Source organism: Prosopis cineraria, unplaced genomic scaffold (genome assembly GCF_029017545.1).
Source record: "Prosopis cineraria cultivar Desert tree isolate PC_DT_omini unplaced genomic scaffold, ASM2901754v1 PC3, whole genome shotgun sequence".
NCBI classification, from domain to species: domain Eukaryota; kingdom Viridiplantae; phylum Streptophyta; class Magnoliopsida; order Fabales; family Fabaceae; genus Prosopis; species Prosopis cineraria.
The window spans coordinates 52,193-74,593 of NW_026555334.1; the positions used below are offsets into that span (position 1 = coordinate 52,193).

Sequence of the window (22,401 nt, forward strand, 5' to 3'; positions counted from 1 at the left end):
TAACTTATTGTAGTTACGGTCGACAAGTCAAAATACCGCCGTGTTTGATCGTCCACCACCTTAAGCATTTGTAGGAGGTGGATGATGATTGTTTTAGGTTTCCCTTTAATCTGCTTTTAGTTTCTTGTCTGTACAGTATTGAATGATATTCAATTTCTTACTAAAAAAAATACCATAATCTCTACGTCACTATTTCTCTTCTTCTTTTTCTTTGTTGTTATTATTATTATTATTATTATTTTAGAATACCGTGGGTGGTCCCGTTTGACATGAGTGCTGTCATCTAATCATCTTCACTCTCACTTTCGTCGTCTTACGCCCCAAATCCAAACCCTAATTCGATTATCTCCCATTTTGTTCCACCTATTGCCTGTCCATTCTCCCATTCTGTTTCAAAATCATTCATCCATTCGCGAACATTCTGAATCCGATTGCAATTTGTGATCCTGACGTTGTTTACTTGCTGGATTTTTCACCTGGCAATGGCTGTACTGTTGGACGATATTTTGCAATCGGTGGAACTGTGGTTGAACCTCATCAAGAAGCCCCAGCCTTACGTGAATCCCAATCTCGACCCTGTTCTGTTGGTGCCTGGTATTGCTGGTTCGATTCTTAAGGCTGTGGATGATGAGAATGGTAAAGAAGATAGGGTTTGGGTTCGTATCCTCTCTGCTGATTATACGTTTCGGACCAAGCTGTGGTCTCGATTTGATCCTGCTACTGGTAATCGAATTATATTAGTTAAGTTTGAAAGTGTGTCTTGTTCACTATAAGCGTTTCGTTCTTTTCTTAAGCTTTTATACGCTTGCAGTTGGGGGGTGGGGATAGAAAAAACTACTAAGCTTTTATGAGAACTATATAGGTGAACTGAATTTGCTGACTGAAAAAATGCGTACGTTTGGCGCTTATCTGCTTATACGATTTTTTTCCCCTTAATAACTTTTTGATCCAAAATAGTAATTTAATGTCACTACAAATATCCTGGGTTTACTATCCTAGCATTTAGAAAGTCGAGGTCAACTCAGACTAGTCTCCTCAGCTTTCCTCATCCTCGTTTGGTTATGCTTTTTTACATTAATATTATCAGTTGTTCATGCAACTTTGTCTGCGTTCTCTCCTTTTATCTGAATGCCATTAATAACGAATGGGTTGTATTAGGGTAAATAAAATATTAATGAATATGATTAATACTTTTTATTTTATATGTTACTGCTGAATTAGTAAATTACAAAATGGAACATGGGGATTATAATCATTTGGTTGTTTATATGGAAGAAGTGAAGACGGTGCAACATGAAAATTAAAATTCAGAAGGCTGAACGCTAATTATTTCTTTTGGAACCAGGTAAAACTGTTTCTATGGATTCAAACACAAGTATTACAGTTCCAGAAGACAGATATGGACTCTATGCAATTGATGTTTTGGACCCTGATATGGTATGCCACCATTGTAGTTCTTGAGATAGAATTAAGACGCCTTCATTCCTTTTGTTCCATGTTTATGTCCTTCTTGATGCATGATTTGCTGTTTTGAACACTAGTACACATAGCATTCCAAGCTGCTAATGTTTTTGATCATATGGTTCAATGAAGTTTGTACGTCTCTGCATTAATTCTCCTTTCTCTTTCACATGATAAAAGTTAGCATGTGCATATGCTTCTCTTTTTTTCCTCAACTAAATAATCCATATGTGAATGTGAGGAGGCTTTTGCCCATGTAAATTGAGAATGTACAGCAGGTGCCTGTAGTTTCTTCTGTCTGCTGGTTTATGGTGATTAAATGCTGTGGAATTGCTTTTTTTTTAATCAATACTCCCTTCGGTCTTATTTATAAGACTCCTTTTAGAAATAATTTTTAATCCAAAATATAGGCATCTTGTAATATTTAATCCACTTTTTTTAAGTTTACCTCTTCTTGATTAGCGTGAAGGTATTTAATGTAGTTGTATTATTATTTAAAACCAAGAGTAAAGATGAAAGTACCTCTCACTTTTTTATGATATCAAGAGTAAAACTAACTTTTCTTAAGATGCGTAAAACGATTGAAAGTATCCATAATAAGGACCGAAGGGAGTATATATTTAACAAGAAAAGTGCACTTTGTCGGCGAACTTTACATTTTATGATAAATTAAGTATTTATAGGCATAATTGGCCTCAAAATTCTATGAATTAATGTAAGTCTATAACTTAGATGTGTATCCTACAATCCAGATGAATCGAGAGTTGATTCTTGCTTCCTATTCATATTTTATGATGCAGGTAATTGGACGTGAATGTGTTTATTATTTCCATGACATGATCGTTGAAATGATTAAATGGGGGTTTCAGGAGGGAAAGACCCTTTTCGGCTTTGGTTATGATTTTCGCCAAAGCAACAGGTGCCATAGCATTGGAAAACTGAATCTGTTTAATCATAATGGTCATACGTTAAAAGGCTGGGGGAATTCCTTTCACTTTGTTGAGGCATGATAGAGAATGTTATTCAACACTCCACTCTGAATAAGTTAGTGGGATTTTTTTTTTTAAATAAGCTCTACAATAATACTTTTCATACAAGGTCATATTAGATTATTAGATTTTTATCCTTCTGTGTTTGGCACAGAAGCTATAGGCATTGTTTGGAACCTCTGCACTCTTGATCCATTGGCTTTGTGCTTCTTTTCCTTTATAATTATGAATGAAAAAGAGATTATGATTCCTCAAATGCAAACCTAATGGGTGGATGTAATGGCTTACAAAAAATGTAGAGAGCTTGTTACTTGAAAGGCATAATTAGAAACATTTGTTTTTTCATTTGATGCATACCTGTTACAGTATCACAGAGGATAACATGCTATGGTGATTAATGATTTTTCTCCAGGTTTTGTTGGTTCCACTGGAAGTATACGTCTGGAAAATTTTTCTGTTAAAAGAAAAAATTTTTATTTTTAAGATGGGTGGCAAAATTTTTTACTGTTCTTGTGTGGCAAGTTAGCCAGAACTAAATTGTAACTGCAAATCAAGGGGAAAATTACTGCTGAAGGCCCCATGTTAAAGATATTTAAACTGAAGGGCCTTAATTTGAAAATCATTTTAGGGACTCTAGAATAAAAAATTTTAACTTGTGGTTTGAACTATAAGGTTGTGCGTTTTAAATTTTTGGTCTAAGGGTCCTTTAGAGTAATTTCAAAACTTAAGCCCCTTCAATGTAAATATCTTCAACTTGGGTCCCTGAACTTGTAATTTTGTCAAAATTTTATTTAATCAGACTTCTTATTCTTAATATGTATCTGTTGGGTTCTGTTTTGCTGATCGTATGATCGGCAATTTATTCATGGATAACTTCTTTAATATGTATTTACTTTTTAGTAAGATTAAATTCAGTGCTCTGACAATTGTACCACTTTTTGTGGTGCAGGTTTCCGGAAACTTTAGATCAGTTGGCTGCAAAATTAGAGTCAGTGTACAATGCTGCGGGAGGGAAAAAGATAAACATCATAAGTCATTCTATGGGTGGCCTTTTGGTGAAATGTTTCATGTGCTTGCATAATGATGTAAAGAATCCCTCTGGCCTCTTAAATTTGTATGAGTTTGTTTCTATTTGTCACTACAGTTTTCTGTAATATTTTAATTTGTCTGTCAGCTTGTGGTCTGTGGATGTGTATTGTGGATTTTTTTTTTTTAATGGATGTTAGGTAAAATTGACAAGTTTGTGCCTTTTGTTTTACAGATTTTTGAGAAATATGTTAAGAATTGGATTGCGATTGCTGCTCCATTCCAGGGTAAGTAACGGATCTCATATATGCTCAGAGGTACCAGCATTGATACTGAATGAAATCACACTATGCATTTTTCAATTTGATTTGTCAAGCTAGGGACTGTTTGTTTTGAAGGAGATATTAAATGTTTATAGGCTAAATTTGTTGCTGGGAACATAAACAATGGCCGTGCAGAGGTTACAAAATGATTGATAAATAAAAATAGAACATGGTCAGGATCTTGCGTGTGGCTTTGGGAAAGAGATAGAAGGAAGCGTGAAAGGTTATTCAATAGTGAATAGTTAATGTAACTTGATATTTACTTAATTCAATTCAATTGCTTTTGCTGCAACTCTAAAAGCTAAAAGCTTATTTAATGGGGTTGTAAGAAGGTTTATTTGTTATTAGTATAATTGTTTCCTAATTTGTATTTTTTTTTTCTTTTACTTTTTTTTTTGGTTCATCCACTTTTGTTTCTTTTTCATTTCTCATTTCAATTTCCATAGAGTTTTGCATTACAAAATAGTCTTTACATTTGCATGGAAAAAAGAGTGTGTACCTGGGAAGACATTCTTCATGCTTCTTTCTTATTCTGTGACTGTGATACCCTAAATTAAGATGTCCAAACTATCACAATCTGAGTAGGAGTAAAACGGAATATCTACATTGTAATTTTGATTATAGGTTAGTCAGTAGTAATTTGGAAGTGAAATTGGGTGATCAAATCATACCTCAAGTGGAAAAATATAGATATTGGAAGCAATTGTTCAACATAATGGGGAAATTGATGGAAAGATTGCATGTAGGATACAAATTGGATGGTTTAATTGGAGAAAGGCTAAAGGAGTTATCTACGATCGTAAAGTACCTAATAAACTTAAAGGGAAGTTTTATCGAACTATTATAAGACTAGCAATATTATATGGTAGTGAATGTTAGGCTTTAACGATACAACAAGAGTATAAAGTTGGAGTAACAGAGATGAGAATGTTGAGATGGATGTGCAGATACACACGTAAATATAAAATCTGAAATGAGTGTATATGGGAAAAAATGGACGTCGCACCTATTGAAGGAAAATGGTAAAAAATCGTTTGAGGTGGTTTGGAGATATATAAAGAAGACCACAGGAGGTATCTGTGAGAAGAGGGGAACAGATGACTTTAAGCTCGGTCAAGAAAGGTAGAGGAAGGTTAAAGAGAATATTTTTGAAAGCTGTTGAGCATGGCTTTTTACTTAATAATATTTTTATAATTAATAAATGATAAAACACAATGGCGTCATATAATCCAGTAATCGACCCCATCTACTGGGATAATGCTTGTTATTGTTGCTGTACTTAATTCTCGAGTTTACCACTTCTTGTTGCTTTTGATTTTTACTCTTAATGCGCCCATCAAGTATGAGGAACATGTGTTTTGTTGTTATGCCTCCTTAAGAATCAATGAAATTGTGGGAAAGAGTAATTGAACATAGGTTGAGATTGGTGATTGATATTTCTGAGAATCAATTTGGTTTGATGTCAGGTAAGGCAACTACAGAAGTAATTTATCTGTAAAGAGAGTTAATGGAAAAAATATCAAAACAAGGGTAAAGATTTACGCATTGTTTTCATTATTATTAATTTAGAAAAAGCTTTTGATGGCGTATTAAGAGAAATTTTTTGGAAAGCCTTGAAAAAAAAAGGAGTTTGAGTTGTCCACATTAGAGCGATACAAGATGTGTATCAAGGAGCAGCAATCAATATAATAATGTTTGGCAGTGAAACATAGTGCTTTCCTATAAGGATTGGACTATATCAATGTAGGAATCGGATTAGATAACATGTTTATTCCATTATTAGGGAGAAATATATACACATTATAGTTGACTATACACCGAAATAATAAACAAAAAATAAAACACTCATTTATTCTCATTTGCTCCCCAAATATAATTATATCCTTGAAAATTTGGAGTAAATAATTCTCAATTAATTTCTAAATAATTCTATTTCACACTCCTCCTCAAGTTGTATTGTAGATGCTAATCATGTTCAACTTGCTTATGCAACTTTTGAAAGCGGGTTTATGTAACCCCTTGGTCAACACATTGGCTGCTTGGAGATTTGTTGTTACGGAAGGTCAAGCAGATGATCTCATCTTCTACCTTCTCCCTACTAAAGTGCCTGTCGATTTCTACATGCTTTGATTTCTCATGCTGTACTAGATTTAAAGCCATACTTATGGCTGCCTTATTATCACAATACAATTTCAGTGGTAGTTTTACCTCAACATGAATTTCTTCAAGTACTCTTCGTAACCATATTTCCTCCGTTATGCCCTGTGCCAGTGCTCTTAGCTCTAATTCAGCACTACTTTTGGAGACAGTTTTTTGCTTCTGACTTTTCCATATGACTAGATCTCCCCATACAAACGAGCAATAACCAAAGGTAGATCTTCTGTTTGGGTGATGTCCTCCCCATTCTTCATTAGTGTAAACTTCTATAGTTCCCTGTTCATGTTTTTGAAACAACAAACCGTTTCCAAGAGTGCCTTTCAAGTATCTTAGGACTTTATATGCTGCTTCCATGTGTTTTTCCTTTGGTTCACGCATATACTGACTAGCCATACTTACTACAAAGGCTATGTCGGGTCATGTGTGGGAGAGGTAGATGAGTTTTCCCACAAGCCTTTGATATCTCTCTTTATCAGCTAATTTTCCTTCCTTCTCATCCTCCTCCTCTTCAACTAGTTCAATTTCTTTATTAGAATTTCCTTCTTCTGTCTTGGCCTTGCATCATTCTTTGGAACAACAATGGGTGTCTCAGCAGGCTTACACCCTAATGTACCTGTCTCCTTTAAGAAATCAAGTACATATTTTCGTTGGGACACATAAATGCCCTATTTTGATCTTGCAACTTCTATTCCCAAGAAATACTTTAACTTTCCCAGATCCTTAACTTTGAATTCCTGACTTAAAGCCTCCTTGATTCTCATGATTTCTTCACTGTGATCCCCAGAAAAGATTATATCATCAACATACGCAATGAGAACACATCTTTTACCTCCTTCCATTTTGACAAACATGGCGTGATTAGATAATCCTTGATTATAGCCCTGAGACTTCAAGACTAGTGAGAATCTATTGAACCATGCTCTTGGTGACTGCTTCAATTTATATAAGGACTTCTTTAGCTTGCACACTTGATCACTTCTTCCTTGATCAAAACTTAGAGGCAGAGTCATATACACTTCCTCTTTCAAGTCTCTGTTCAAGAAGGCATTCTTGATACTCAACTAATGTAAGGGCTAATCAAGGTTGGCTGCTATAGATAATAGCACCTTAATGGTGTTTAACTTGGCAATTGGTGCAAAGGTTTCCTGGTAGTCAATGCCATATGTTTGTGTGAATCTTGTGGCTACTAAACGTGCCTTCAATTTCTCAAGGCTCCCATCGGCTTTGTATTTTGGGTTGAACACCCATTTGCAGGTAACAAGCTTCTTGTTCTTTAGTTTATTCACAACTTCCTAGGTCCCATTTTCCTCCAATGCTTTCATCTCTTCAAAGACGACTTCTCTCCACTATGGTGATTTCAGGGCCTCTTGAATGTTATATGGGATACTAACTGCATCTAAATTGGCAATAAATGCTTGATACTTGGGAGATAATGCTTCATATGACATATATTTTTGAATAGGATGTTGTGTATAGGATCTGGGTTTCTTTTTGGGTGCAATAGGTAGGTTCAGATCATTCTGAAATTCCTTCCTGTCATCATCTACTTCCACAATTTCAGTGATATTCTCACCTTCTATAGAACCTCTTGTTGGTTTTGAATCAAGGACTTAGTACCTTGCTTCTTCTTCTGTTTGTAAGTTATGATCTCTTTTTCTATGGTACTTGTGTCCTTGTTGTCCTCTGCGCTTGCATTTTCTCTTGTTTTTGGACTAGAAAAGTCAGGGACAGACACAGGTTCAAAAAAGGAGTCAGGAACAAATGCAGGCTTAGGTGGGGTAAGATCAATAGAAGGAACAGGAGAATACTCAAAAAATGACTGAAACTCACTCCAAGACTCCCTTTGGGTTGAAGGAGATGGGTAAAAAGGTTCATTTTCAGAGAAGGTAACGTCATGACTAACAAAGAGACGCCAAGAAGAGGGGTCAAAACATTTATAACCTTTTTGAGATGAAGAATAACCAATAAACACACACTTGACGAACCTGGGTTCAAGTTTAGAAGTAGAGTGTAGATGGACAAAGGTAGAGCATTCGAATACTTTCAATGGAAGATTAGTTTCAAGGTATTGTAAAGAATGAACTTCATGAAGGCGATCAAGTGGTGTGGCATAGGATAAGACTTTGGACGGCATTCGATTTATAAGACAAGTGGCAGTAAGGATGGCATCGCCTTAAAAATATGTTGGCATATGAGTGGTCAACACAAGGGCACGGGCAACTTTTAGTAAGTGTCTATATTTATGTTCAGCAATCCCATTTTGTTGAGGGATGCTAACACAAGAAGTTTTATGAACTATGCCCTTCATTTTTAGAAAATCACTTATGGTCCTGTTCAGGTATTCAGTAGCATTATCCGTTTGGAGTGTTTTGATAAAGGTGTGAAATTGGTTAAAACCCATGGTATAAAATTCCATTAATATAGATGGCACTTCAGATTTCTCTTTTATTAAGTAAACCTAGCATACATGAGTATGATCATCTATAAAGGTAATAAACTATTTGGCTTGAGTTCAGTTGGGAATACGTGAAGGACCCTATAGGTCACTATGAATAATTGAAAAAGGAGTTGAGGCTTTATATTCAGCACGAGGGAAAGAAGGATGATGGTGTTTGGCTAATTCACAAGTATCACAATGAATAGTAGAAATTTTATTTGATGAAAACTGAAGAAACAAGCGACTCAAGTTTTGAACATTGGGATGGCCCATTCTTTTATGCCATAACAAAAGATTATTACTCTCAGAGGTAGATATAAGATTACATCGAATTTGAGACCAGAGATTACTCATGGTTGATTCATAAAGATAGTATAGCCCATCATACTCCTCAGCATTGCCAATCATCTTCCCCAACAAGAGATCTTGAGTAATACAATGACTAGAGAAGAAGTGAGCACTGCAGTGGGCATGCTTAGTCAACTTGCTAATGGATGGTAGATTACAAGCTAGATATGGAACATGGAGTACTAACTCCAAACGTAAAAGATCAAAAAAAGTAATGCTTCCCTTTCTAGCAATAGAGGAGGACGTTCCATTTGCAGTGGCAATTTTCTCACACTTACTACATGGACAATGTGATATAAACAGGGTAGAGTCTGCAGTCATGTGGTCAGAGGCCCCAGAGTCGACAATCCATTGGGATTTATTGAAAGAAGCATTCAAAGCATAATGATCATTACCTTGTTTAGCCATAGAAGCAATGTGTGAGCACTGTGCAGGCTCCTCGGATCATTGTAGAGTGTTCAACATATCTAGGAGCTTGGTTAATTGGTCTTTGTCAATTGTAGGAATAGAACCAGATTTTTCTGGTGCTTTTTTAGGAGCTGCTTGATATCCACGTGCCTTCCCTTGCGTGGTTTCCAGTCAACAGGCTTTCCATGAAGATTCCAACACTTGTCTTTTGTGTGTCCCATTTTTTTACAGTGATCACACAATAATTTCCCTTTTGTTTCCTTCATACCTTGATCAAGGTTTCTGCTTACCTGTGTAGAGGATTTAGATGGAGACTTTGGAATAGGATCAGGAAGTATTACCGTTTGGCGAGAAGCCTCTCTATGAACTTCTCCAAAAGCATCTCTGGTAGAGGGTAATGGTGAACGAGCCAAGATTTTGCTACGAACATCATCTAAAGAAGGATGAAGCCTAGCCAAGAACTGAAACACACGCTCATCTTTAATCCGTTTTTTATATCTTGCAGCATCAAGAGCACAAGACCATTCGTCCTCTTTGATGAGATTAATCTCCTACCATATTGAAACCAATTCCAGCCAAAACTCTTGAAGATGCCAGCTTTTAATTTTTAGATCATATATTTGGGCACTATCCTCACCATCCGAGTATGATTTTCGAACAGCATCCTAGATGTCTTTTGTTGTCGGCAAGAGCATGAATGTGCATCAAACCTGTGGGATCATAGCCGTGACCAACCATGAAGCCATTATTGAATTCTGTCTCCCACTTCAACCTTGCCTTCACGTCTGACTTGTTCGGTGCCTTGGAATCGCCTGTGATGAAACCCAACTTACCACGACCACCAATAGCAAGTCGAATTGCTTAGACCCACTCACGGTAGTTTTGTCTATTGAACTTGTCAGACTGGAAGAGAGACAATCCTTTGGCAGAACTCAACTTGTGGGGGGTTCCACCATAGATATGAGTGAGGGATCTTGGTGTCGGAACCCATGGAAGACTGTCTCGGGTTGCTCGACTGAGACCCTCCTTCTGGCTGAATGTGATCGTGTTCGATTTCCAGGTTAGAGTCAACCTGCTCTGATACCATGTAGGAATTGGATTAGATTAGGGAGAAATTTATACACATTACAGTTGTTTGTACATCAAAATAATAAAGGAAATAATAAACAAAAAATAAAACACTCACTTGTTCTCATTTAGTCCCCCAATATAATTATATCCTTGAAAATCTGGAGTAAATAATTCTCAATTAATTTCTAAATAATTCTATTTCATAATCAATGCTCATTTTTGAGTCCTTATTTGTCTGACCGTGTTCTAAATGTTTGATTGAATATATTTAAGAGGAAATCCTCAAATGCATGCTTTTTTTCGAATGACGTAGTTTTTATTGCGGATACAAGAGAAGAGATTAATTATAAATTAAAGTGGTGAAGGAGAATCTTGGACTCGAAGAGTTTTTGCTTGAGTGGGAGTAAGACAATATTTACATTACAATTTTGATAAGAAGTCAGTAGTAATTTGGAAGTAAGATTAGGAGATCAGATTATACTTGAAGTTAAAAAGTTTAGATACTTGTGAGTTATTATTCAACACGATGGGAAAATTGATAAGGATGTTGCTTATAGGATACAAGTTAGGTGGCTTAATTGGAGAAAGGGTAAATGAGTTATTTGTGATAGAAATGTATCTAATAAACTTAAAAGAAAGTTTTATTGAATTGTTATGAGACTTATTGTTATATAATAGTGAATGTTCAGCTTTAAAGGGACAGCATGAGCAAGAAGTAGGAATAGCAGAGATGAGAATGTTGAGATAGATGTGAGAGTATACATGAAAAGATGAAATCCAAAATGAGAATTTATAAGAAAACATGGGCGTGGTATTTGTTGAAGGGAAAATGGTAGAAAATCATTTGAGATGGTTTGACCATGTGTAGAGAAAAATATGAGAAACACCGGTGAGGAAAGTGAAACGGATAATCTTGAGCATTATAGAGAGGGGTAGGGGAAGATCAAAGAAAACATTTATTCAGTTTGTTGAGTGAGACCTAATTAAAAATATTCTTAAAAGTTTGGTTGATGATATAGTATAATGGCGTCGTTCAATTCATGTGGTCGATTCCACGTAGTGGGATAAGGCTTGTTATGTTGTTATTTATTTTTTGAAGGAGGCATGAGGCTTTGGGAGGGGCTTGGAGAGGGGAAGGGCTAGAGTAAGAATCAAACCTGGGTGTGCTGCTAAGGATCTTGTGCTTTGTTTTTCTCTTTAGAGTGGTCAAGCATATTGTATGGTCCACAGCTGACTCTTTGGGATGGCTTTGGATCATCCGCAAGATAATTAAGTTATTTTCTTTATCTAGTTTTCATAGTTAAGTAAATTAAGCTGCTTCAAATCTCAGAAAACATGGGGCTCTTCTGTTCTTTCATTTTCAATGTTTTGGGAGGTAAACATGGTCATAGGGATTAGCACCATGCTTCTTAATCATCGTGCAAGCTTCAGGTATTTGGCTGGAAAATAATGCTTGAGTATTGATTTTTTTTTTTTATCGGACAGCATTGATTTTAGGCTGTCCTATGGATTGAAGCTCATCAGTTCCTTAGGAGGTTGTCAAATTGGATATATCCCTATTTATGCTTTACCTTTTCCCATTATGTCTTTCTTTTGGAGGACGCCTTGCCATCTTCAATTAATAGCTGTAATTGCAAGTGCATAACAGTGAAGTGCATTTTTCGACAGGTGCACCTGGATACGTCAATTCTACCTTTTTAAATGGAATGTCATTTGTCGAGGGGTGGGAGCAGAATTTCTTCATTTCAAAATGGAGCATGCACCAATTGGTAGGGATCAGTTATTTGCATTTCATAAAATTAAATTTGAGTTTACTCTTTAATCATTAATTATAAAAATTTTTGAGATGAATTGTCTTTCCTTTATGGTCATCATTGTTACTTATCACAAGCTGTCTTGGATGCAAAACTTTAGGAAACTTAGCACTTCTATTTTTTTCGTGTAACCGTTAACACTGCCATAGTGGACCATTCTACATTGACAGGATGATGTGGTTATAAATGAGATGAAATATATGACTTGGCTTTGATGAAACTGTCTCATCTTTCATCAAAAAATCCTATAGATAGCATGTAATGGACCCATTTGATGCTGTTTATGTCTATTAGTTTTTGAATACAGTCTTAGAAAAATATTCATGAAAATTTCTGTTAAATGTATCCTGAATTTTTTTTCCCCTTTTCTCATTACATAGAGTAGCAAGTGGAATTGAATCCATAACCTCACACCACTAGGCCATATGGCCATTGTCTGAAAATGTTTCAACAAGACTCAATTTGAAGATTTTGGAGTTAAAAGGCTCCTTCCTTCGATTCAAGTTTATAATTTATAGCATAAAAATTATTTTTAATATCTAGAATATTATGAAAAAATGATTGATTGATTTGGACTGTAAATTTATTTACAAAAGCAATGAACAAAAAGTCATTTTCTTCGTCTTTAAAATGCAGAAGGCAGAGAACTCTGTTTGAAAAACTGAGTAAAAGAATTGCTTAAAACAGATATGTTGTTGTTATCAATAAAAAAAAAAACATTGTTTGAGTTATCAAACTGACAAAAAAAAAAGTTTGAAAACAAGATTCAAGTTGGCTAAGTTTCTGGGTAAACCAAGTGGGTAGAGTTTTTTAATACAGCTAATGTAATGAGTATGATTTAACTGTTGCAAACATAAAAGCTCATTATTTTATTATTTTTCTAGCAAATGAATGATATAATTAAAATATGAAGTTTTCCTATGTTTGTAGAAGTGCTAAGTGATCAATGTTTCTCTGTGATGAAATAGGCAACGATGGGATAAGATCTTTTTTATATGACGTATAAAACACAAATTGTTTGCAGACCATTCTGTTATGTATTTTGATATTGAAAACGAATATATGAATTGGTGTGAACTAACGAAGATATGGAAATGAGGGTTTTGACTTGTAGATATCGTCCATAGCTGTGAACATGGTAGTCAATAATAAGTTGCTATGATGACTTAAGAATAATTAATTATACAATTATATTTTTACTGGGTGTATATTTGCTGGATGGTGTGTTCTTTGTTTTATTAAGGTTATTCCAACTTATCTTTTCATGAAATGATTGAGGCAATGTCATACACCTGGCCTTGTTTTGTGTGATCGGATTTACTTGTGTCTCGTTTTTGTTTGTCTTTCTTTCATTCTGATGCTGTGAAATTTTTAAAATTATTGATTAGCTTCTTACAATGTTACAGCTGATTGAATGTCCATCTCTATATGAACTTATGGGTTGTCCTGGTTTTCACTGGGAAAACATCCCAGTTCTAGAACTGTGGCGTGAGAAGCATGATTCTGATGGGAAACATAATTCGGATGGGAAACCTCATATTATTCTGGAGTCTTATCATCCAGAACATAGTGTTGAAATTATAAAGGAATCTCTTGCAAATAACAAGGTGAGTTATCTGCTTTATCTTATATGGCAAGAAATTCAATCTCGATAGCTTTCATGAATTTAATTAACTATATTATTATCTGTACTTTGATGTCTGGATCATGTGATACATGTTCACTTTACAAATCATATTGAATTTTGTGAATAACTTGTAATGGAAAAACAAGTAATGATGTCTTTAACATGAGATTTTTTTTTCCCCTTAAAACTGAAGTCATACTAGGGATTTTGTCCTGTGATCTTTCAGTGTTCAAGGAAAAATGTTTACTCTTCTTATTTCTGTGAAAGGAAAGAATGAAACTGGCAATACCAAGGTTTTGTTAAAGAAAGGCTGTGTAGTTACTATGATGCTTTTGACAGCTAGAAGTATTTCTATTCATTCAAGGTCTAGGATGATTATCAGTACATCTTAGGTTGGTATAATATTGTTAAACCACGATCTAGGTTAACTATGATGGTGAGGATTTGCCCCTTCCTTTCAACATGGAGATCTTGAAATGGGCAAATGAAACGCGCAAGATTTTATCTGGTGCTAAACTTCCCTCTCAAGTCAAATTCTACAATATTTATGGGATTGGTCTCGAGACACCTCATACTGTTTGGTAATGCTTCCAACAATTCTTTCGATGATATTCAGTTTACAGCAAAAACTCGTTATAAAGTTTAAATAACTATTCTGCAGCTTTGGAAGTGGGGAGAAGCCTGTCTCAGATCTGCAACAGCTACGTTATTTTCAGGTCATTGCTTTGGTACCAATATTTGTTTCCTGATGAGAATTTCACGTCTATGGTGCAGAGGTTATGCATGTAAATTTGACACATGCAATGTCGGTTGATCTAGTTTACTCTACATGTTTTATCTGTGCAAGTAGCTAAAATAACTCTGGATAGTTTTCCATCTGCATCGTTTTATCCTCTTTGGTTCTGAGAACTTATTTGATTGAATTTTTTTGAATAACTATGTACGTGGTTATAAATGTACTTAAAACATTAAATTTAAATGGGTAAAGTGTACCTTTGGTCCTGTTATTTTATATAACATTTTAGGTTGGTCCCTTATTTTTGTAAAGCATCTTTTAAATTTTCTAATCCTAACATCATCAGTTTCAAATATTTTTTTTTCTTTGCCAATCATTGCTATTTTAAAAAATTAAACTTAATAAAATAATGTTTGAAAATGTTTGGTCAATATTTAAAAGTTCAATGTTGGAATTTTTTGTCAATAAAACTAATAGTGTCAAGGTGAAAGGACTAAAAATAGACTTTATAAAATTAAGGGATCAAAATGAAGCATTATATAAAGTTAAAGAATTAAATATGTACTTTAACTAATTAAAATAAAGTAATAACTACATTCAATTTGTCTCCCAAACTCTCTGCTAAGTAATCTATTTTCCTTTCCATTTGTGAATGGTGACTTTTTTTTTTTTTTTAAAAAACTATTTGCAGGCCAAATACATATGTGTTGATGGTGATGGTACAGTACCAGCAGAATCAGCTAAGGTTGGCCAACTTGGACATGCTTATTATTTGCAATATTTTTTGGGCAATCTACTGGAATAGCATTAGTTTTGGCCACTATTCATTGATTATGATGGATAAGATGTTCTGTAATATAGGTTAATCAATCCTGCCATGTCAGTACCTTTTCAATGATTTCATCTTTTTTACAGATAGTAATCCGTGGTTACTGTTAAGATGAGCATCTGCTAGGCTGAAGATGTGCTTCACAATTATTAATGCCCACATGTTTCTTCACAATTATTACTACAGTACCCTTGTGATTATCACAAGGTTCTATTGCAACGTTTGGAATGTAGGAAAGTGTTTTTTTAGAAAGAAAATGAGAAATGCATCTATTACATTCTCTTTCTAGATGCATTTCTTATTTCCTTTTTAGAAAGTATTTTTGCATGTGCCAAACATTAGCCAACTGTCATATCCATTCGTCAGCTATCATCTCACTTGTTACTGATGCAATGAGACCATCGTATTCATTATTGCATCGTATTTTTGTTGAAGCCGGTGGTCACCATGACCATGACCATTTCATGATTTCCCAACCTACGTCTGACTGTTAGTGTGATTTTGGCCAGCAATATCACTTCATCCTTGTTTCACTTGCAGGCTGATGGGCTCAAAGCAGAGGCGAGGGTTGGAGTCCCAGGCGAACATCGGGGTATTCTCTGTGATCATCACGTGTTCCGGATTCTCAAGCATTGGCTGAAGGCGGGTGATCCAGATCCATACTACAACCCACTTAATGATTATGTGATTCTGCCCACTGCGTTTGAAATGGAGAAGCACAAAGAGAATGATCTAGAAGTAGCATCCCTTAAAGGGGAATGGGAAATCATTTCTCATCACCAAGTTGAATACAGCCTTTCTGCCGACAAGATTTCTTTGAGCGCTGTCACTGTTTCACATGAAGGAGCTAATCTGTCTTGTTCTGATGTTCTGGCCAGTGTCCTTGTTCAATCTGGCAACAACGGTGAGCAGCATGTTCAACTAAACGAGTTAACTGTCTCAGTCGATGTCTGATAAATCAGCTTCTGTTGATGTGTTGCGGTGGATGTGGATGGTAATATGTCTGTACAGATTATGTAAGTTGGTGACATCTTGTATAAAGGTTAAATTCTTGTGAAGATGTTGGCATATTTCTCGTAATGGTATATGTATATGTAAGGAATGTATCATACGTGAGAAATATGCCATCTTTCTGACACAACACTCGTGTCTGGTATATGAGATGATGTGTTATCTACAAATTTCTGAGGTTTGCTTATATGAAGCTCAAATTTCTCGTTTGGCATGTCATGGTGCTTTCCATATTCCAAGTGGAAAGCAAAGGTACCGAACGCTAGCTTCTGCGGAAGTTATGCGCGGTTTCTTCATTAGGATATAAGCACTTTTTCTCTTGTGTAATGCATTGAGAAATGGTTATTTTATTTATTTATTTATTTAAAACGTTACTTACATTGTTTAAAAAAAAAATTTGATTTGCTTGCAATCTAGTTCGAACATTTATTTTTCCAGGCTGGTCAGAATCTTAGCACTTGGACAAAAATTTGATAGATCTCAAGTGCGCTGTGATGCGATCTGTTACTTCTTCATGGTTCACGCAATAATTTTTCAGTTTAAATGGTAATTTAATGTAATCAAATATTCAAGTATTCTCAACTTGGTTTTTCCTTTTGGGATTTCTTTAGGATATATCCTGTGAATGCCGGAGACTAATTCTTCGAGATACTGGGGTTTTATTTAGGCGTGTATTTCTCTCTCTCTCTCTCTCTCTATATATATATATATATAAATTGTTATACGTGGCTAGGAATCAAACTCCGGTCATATATATGTTCAAGGAACCCGGATATCTGTGCCACACCTTATTGGCTTCTCAACTCAGTTTTTAGCAAACATGTTTTTACACCTTTAGAAGCCAAACTATTCTCACATCAAAAGTATGTTTTAACCAAAACCATAAAAGATTTCCAAGTGTATAAACTTGGAGGCGACAGCTTATAAAGGACACTTAAATTGTTTCTCGTGTGTGACTGTGAGTGAGTGAGTGAGTGAGAGAGAGAGAGAGAGAGAGGGAGGCTAGAGAGGAGGGAGAAATAGTAGACACATGCATATTATACATATATATATATACCGTGTTGCAAATATATTCATATAGTATAATTGCAAACGCTTATTCATTACAAGTAAAACAGACACGTTATTACATTGCTCATGCTGATATTCTCTCCCCATCATACTAGGTCTCTCATCTCAGCTAGAGCAAACAAAGAAAGCATCCAGCTGGCATTCCCTGGCCAGAATCACACGCGAGCGAGCGAGAGAGAGAGAGAGAGAGACGTATGTGGAATTAAAAGAGATTCGATTTTCATGGATTAGGCGGGCCCACGTTGACCTTCTTGATCACAAGCCCTCCCTTCCATTTCCCACTCCACACTTCATAGAGTCCAAAGTAGATCTTTTTTTCTTCGTTAGTGTCACGCACTTCCACATCAACCGAAATCTTGCTGGCGTCGTTATTCAGAGTGGTCTCCGAGTACTGGTACTGGCCCTTCTTGCCCACCTTGGCCATCACCAGAACCGGACTTCCGGTCCACCCGAAGGCGTCCGGCTTCAGCTGCACTTCGAAAGTCACTCGGTACTTGCCTTTGGGAACTTCCACCGAACCTGATACGTCTAGCCATGATACTTGTATCAGTGTCGCGTTCCCATGCGGATCCTTCCTGAAAATTCATTCATTTCATGAAATTTATTTCCTTAAAAAGAGAGACGATTGGGATAGTTAGGTAAAATATGATAATTATTTTTTAATCCAGGGGACTTTGCTTGATTTTTTTTGTGAAATGACATATTTGTTCCTCTTTTAAATTTTTCACTGAAATCCAACAACAAAGATTTAATTACTATTTTCTTTTGAAAAATGACTATTTTTCTTTTTTTTGGAGAAAGTGATTGATTAGAATAGAATAACAAATTATAAGTTGTTCTAGGTGTATTTTTTTGTTAGTTACTATTTTCTTTTTGAAAAATGACTACTTTTTTAGAAAAATGATTAGAATGGAATAGCAAACTATGAGTAACTTTGGGTAAATTTTTTTATTAGTGAAGTTTAACAACTAAAAATCAGCTATTACTTTTTTTTTGAAAAATAAGTACTTTTTTCTTTTGAAAATATAACTAAAACGGAATAACAAATTATAAGATATGAAGGTTGTGAATATTTTTCTGTCAGTCCCTATTAATTAAGATTTGATGTTTTATAAAAGAAAAAGTTAATAGAATGAGAAAAATAAATCAATACGATACTCACTCAAGGTTCCAATATCGAGGGTCGTCTCCCCAAACAATGTTGAGTCCCTTTGGCCAAATCTCCCATTTATTATCAGCAATCTGCATTATTAATTTTACAATATCCATCAGTGCATGCATGCATAATATAATTCATTAATTATAATCTCCCATCTAAATGTTAGGGCTACTACTCTCCCCAGATTTTCTTAATAATATGCATCTTCTTATGTTTTTATTTTCAAGAATACATAATTTTCTCTCAACTAGAGTAAGACTAGTCAAAAATCTTTCGTTGATTTTGTTCAAATTATACAATTTTCTTTCTCGTTTTAAATACAAAGAAAGAGAGAACGCACCTGGGTCATTTCAATAAAAACTAGGGAAGATTTATCTTATTTACTCTTAGAATAATATATATATATATATATATATATAATCAGTATGCAAGTATACATATATACTTACCTTGTTTGCCAAGTTCGAGTCTGCGATGTGATGAGGCTTCTTCATGTTGAAACCAGCTCTGTATATGCGACCTAGCTCCTTCCTTCCTTCTTCTTTTTCCTCTTTCTTGTTTCTTGTAAATTCAAAGCTCTTTGTCTTCTTTCACTTCGTCAATCTGTGCTTTCTTTTTTTGGATGATGAATGAAATTTGATGGAAGTTCATGCAGCGAATTAGGTTTTTATAGGGTTGATGAGGAAGAGAATAACGTGTTTCATCACAACGCCAAGAATAAAGTTGCTGTCTTGCACGTAAAAAAAGAGAGAGAATATATTTTTAACAAAACATACAACTTGACAACAAAGGAATCCAATCCCTAAGTGACGTCCACTTTTCAATAAATGAAGGTTCCTTTTCTTTATACCAAAGTTTAGAATTAATAGACAGTTGTGATGCAAAAATACGTATAAATATAATTTCAACTTTGATTATTAAACCAAAAGTTTTAATAAATAGATTTCAATACTAGTTGTGTACTTGTGTCTAATTGATCCGGATCTCCTCTAACTATGAAGTTCTTGCAATTGAAGATAAGACAATAATGAATCTCAATTGACAAGTATAACCTACCATTGTGTGTCGTGATAATTACAAATAATATTAATACACTAATGTTATGTTTGGATTGGTAGGAATTTATATTTGGACCAAATCCATTATTAATTGAATACATAAAATTTATAGATTTGGATTTGATTCAAATCCAAACAATTTTTTTTTATTACAATTCCTTATAGAAGATCAAATCCCCAATCTACCTTAGTTATTTTAAATATTAACTATCGTTTTTTTTCCCGTTTAATTTTAACCCTCTTCCTCTTCCCGTCCCACCGTCCTCATTATATCCGTGCTTTGAAGGTTTGAATTGAAATAAAAGATTAGTAATTTTAAATTTTTTATACTACTCAAACAAATGCCTCGTATAAAGTTAATTAATATTTAGTTGTAGGGATTTTTTTTCTCCTAAATAAGTGATTAGAGGTTCGGTTTTCCTCTTCCATGTAGCCATTGGTAGGAATATTGCCTTCAACATTCAATACTTTGAAAGAAATTAGGCTTTGTTGATATAAGAGGATAATTATTTTTTATCATTCACATTTTTATTGGAACTCATACGATTTTTCAAGCCTTTGACTATTATAATTAATCCTTAAAACCAAGGGCTGAGAAAAAAAGAAAATATTAAATTAGTATTGAATTGTAACCCTCGTATTTATTCTCAACTATTATTTTTATATATATTTTTTTAATGTACGTACCCCTCTGGTTGAGTGATGCGCATTACATAGAAATATTCTCAGATATCTTCTTTAAGGAGAAATTCTTTTTCTCTTAGGCCACTAGAATTTTATCTTTCTGCATCGACACGTGTGGTCATTCATATCAATGTAGAATTGTATTTCTCTATGGAATCAACTTTACCGACATCAACCACGAATATCTCTCTCAATGCTGTAACTGTTAGTATAGTAAATTTCTTTAAAATTTTAGATTAATTAAAAAAAAAGAAAGAAATATTCATATGCCATTCCTATGTATCAATTGCAAATTCACAGCATATGATATAGTATATAAGAACATGGTGTCTGTTGGTCATTCAAACCAATTAATTTTAGTCGACGACTATACATGGCTCTACTTATTCAGTGCATTGTATAAGCTGCACGTGGGATGACTCAATGTATGACGAGTTAATGCAATGCTTAGTTTAGTTGAATGCAAATCGTTGTATAAATTATATGAATTAGTTTTGGAAAAATAAAAAATTAATAACTCTAAATTTATTTGTTAATACATTTGTTTTGATAAACACAAAGAATAGGCTCATAATATAAAAAATATCTCCTTCAAAGTAATTGAGAAAAATGAAAAGATTTCTCTCAATTAAATTATTACATATACAAAAGTTGAAATTTAAACATTTAACCATTTATTTAAGTAACAAGAGCTGCCACCACTCATGTTGAAATTTAAACATTTAACCATTTATTTAAGTAACAAGAGCTGCCACCACTCATGCCAAATTTAATTGGTTATTTTACTTATTCAATTTGCTAATATATTGTTACATTTTGTGTACTATTCTCATAACTTTTTTATGCCAACTCGATGGATCCCAACACGTGAACATGTGTCAGTGCATTATGTGCGTGTGTGTAAAATTCGACAAGTGAAACGTCCCATTATTATTTCTATATCTTTAGATCACGACAATATCATAACCATGTTTTAAATATTTTGAGGATTTGAATATTATGCGACTCATCACATTTTGTTATTTTCACTACTTGAGCTATATATATATATATATATATATATATATATATATATGTATGTATATATTTCCTGGCCATATCAATCAATAATAATCATATCAAATGTAAGTATATATCATCATAGCAATAGCATGTCAATTAATAACATCTCTTGATTCTCATATTTATTTGTTCATATTTATTGTTATATCATACTATTATGAGTACTATTAATTATCATCACTTCTTCATACCAACTCCATCCATTCATGCACTCTCTGCACCTAGATATATGAACCCAATGATAAGTCTGATTCAATAGATTGGTAGAAAAATAATCAATTAAAGCATCATTTCTGGATCGAGGATACAATTTAAAAAACAGAGGCAGTTGGTATTTTGCAAGTAGTACGAATGACGTGTCTATAGGCCATTCAAATCCAATTTTAAATACCATTGGGCTTAATACTTTCTAGATTGATTAAATAAAAAACTGGTCTAGAAGAGTTCTTTTTTAGAACTTTCTAAAGCGGTTTAAAGTGTCGAAAAAAAAAATTAAACTGATTCCATAACTGATTTGAATAGTCATCTTTTTACCAGGTTTAAAAATCATTTTTTCTGTACTATTGATAAAACTTACCTCTGTTTCTATCTTTAGATCACTCTATTATCACAATCATGTTTTCCTTTTCTTTTCTTTTTTTAAAAAACATTATGAGGATTTGAATCCTGAATACTTATCCTTATCACTTGAGTTATTATTGATCACCATTCATCTACCATGTGAAATATATACTATATATTAATAATCATATAAAATAAAAGTATATCTCATATTAACTTACGATATATAAAACATATTAATTACATCACTTTAACTCTCATATTTATTTCTTATTATTATATATACTGGTATTATATTGTGAGTATATTATTAATTAATTATCACCAACTCTTGATACCAATTCGATCCAACCAAGTAAATTTATATATGCAATTAGAAATATATTAGCACTGCCAGTTACTTCGTGCTTTCGAGGTTTATTTCAGTGCTTGTAAACTTCGTGATCCGAGCTCGATCACTTTATGGCATACAAAAACAAAAGAAGTATATTAGCACAAACTTCTACCGATGTATATCTATATAGACCACTACAATATCACAATCATTTTTAAATATAATTTAAATCTCA

At 34.1% G+C, this 22,401-nt stretch overlaps 2 protein-coding genes across 2 annotated transcripts; one reads left to right on the forward strand and one right to left on the reverse strand.

Moving 5' to 3' along the window:
- Positions 1-267: 267 nt before the first annotated feature.
- On the forward strand, positions 268-16,451 carry LOC129306973 (lecithin-cholesterol acyltransferase-like 4). Its single transcript, XM_054947808.1, has 11 exons — positions 268-723; positions 1,346-1,437; positions 2,262-2,380; positions 3,400-3,535; positions 3,712-3,763; positions 11,889-11,989; positions 13,441-13,641; positions 14,085-14,242; positions 14,323-14,377; positions 15,089-15,142; positions 15,767-16,451. Exons 1-11 carry the CDS (start codon positions 483-485, stop codon positions 16,178-16,180), a joined length of 1,623 nt encoding a protein of 540 aa, XP_054803783.1. The 5' UTR covers positions 268-482; the 3' UTR covers positions 16,181-16,451.
- Positions 16,452-17,274: 823 nt separating this feature from the next.
- On the reverse strand, positions 17,275-19,106 carry LOC129306974 (protein PHLOEM PROTEIN 2-LIKE A9-like). The gene is made up of 3 exons (XM_054947809.1): positions 18,917-19,106; positions 18,471-18,550; positions 17,275-17,883 (listed from the first exon to the last, which is right to left on the reverse strand). Exons 1-3 carry the CDS (start codon positions 18,959-18,961, stop codon positions 17,529-17,531), a joined length of 480 nt encoding a protein of 159 aa, XP_054803784.1. The 5' UTR covers positions 18,962-19,106; the 3' UTR covers positions 17,275-17,528.
- Positions 19,107-22,401: the final 3,295 nt, after the last annotated feature.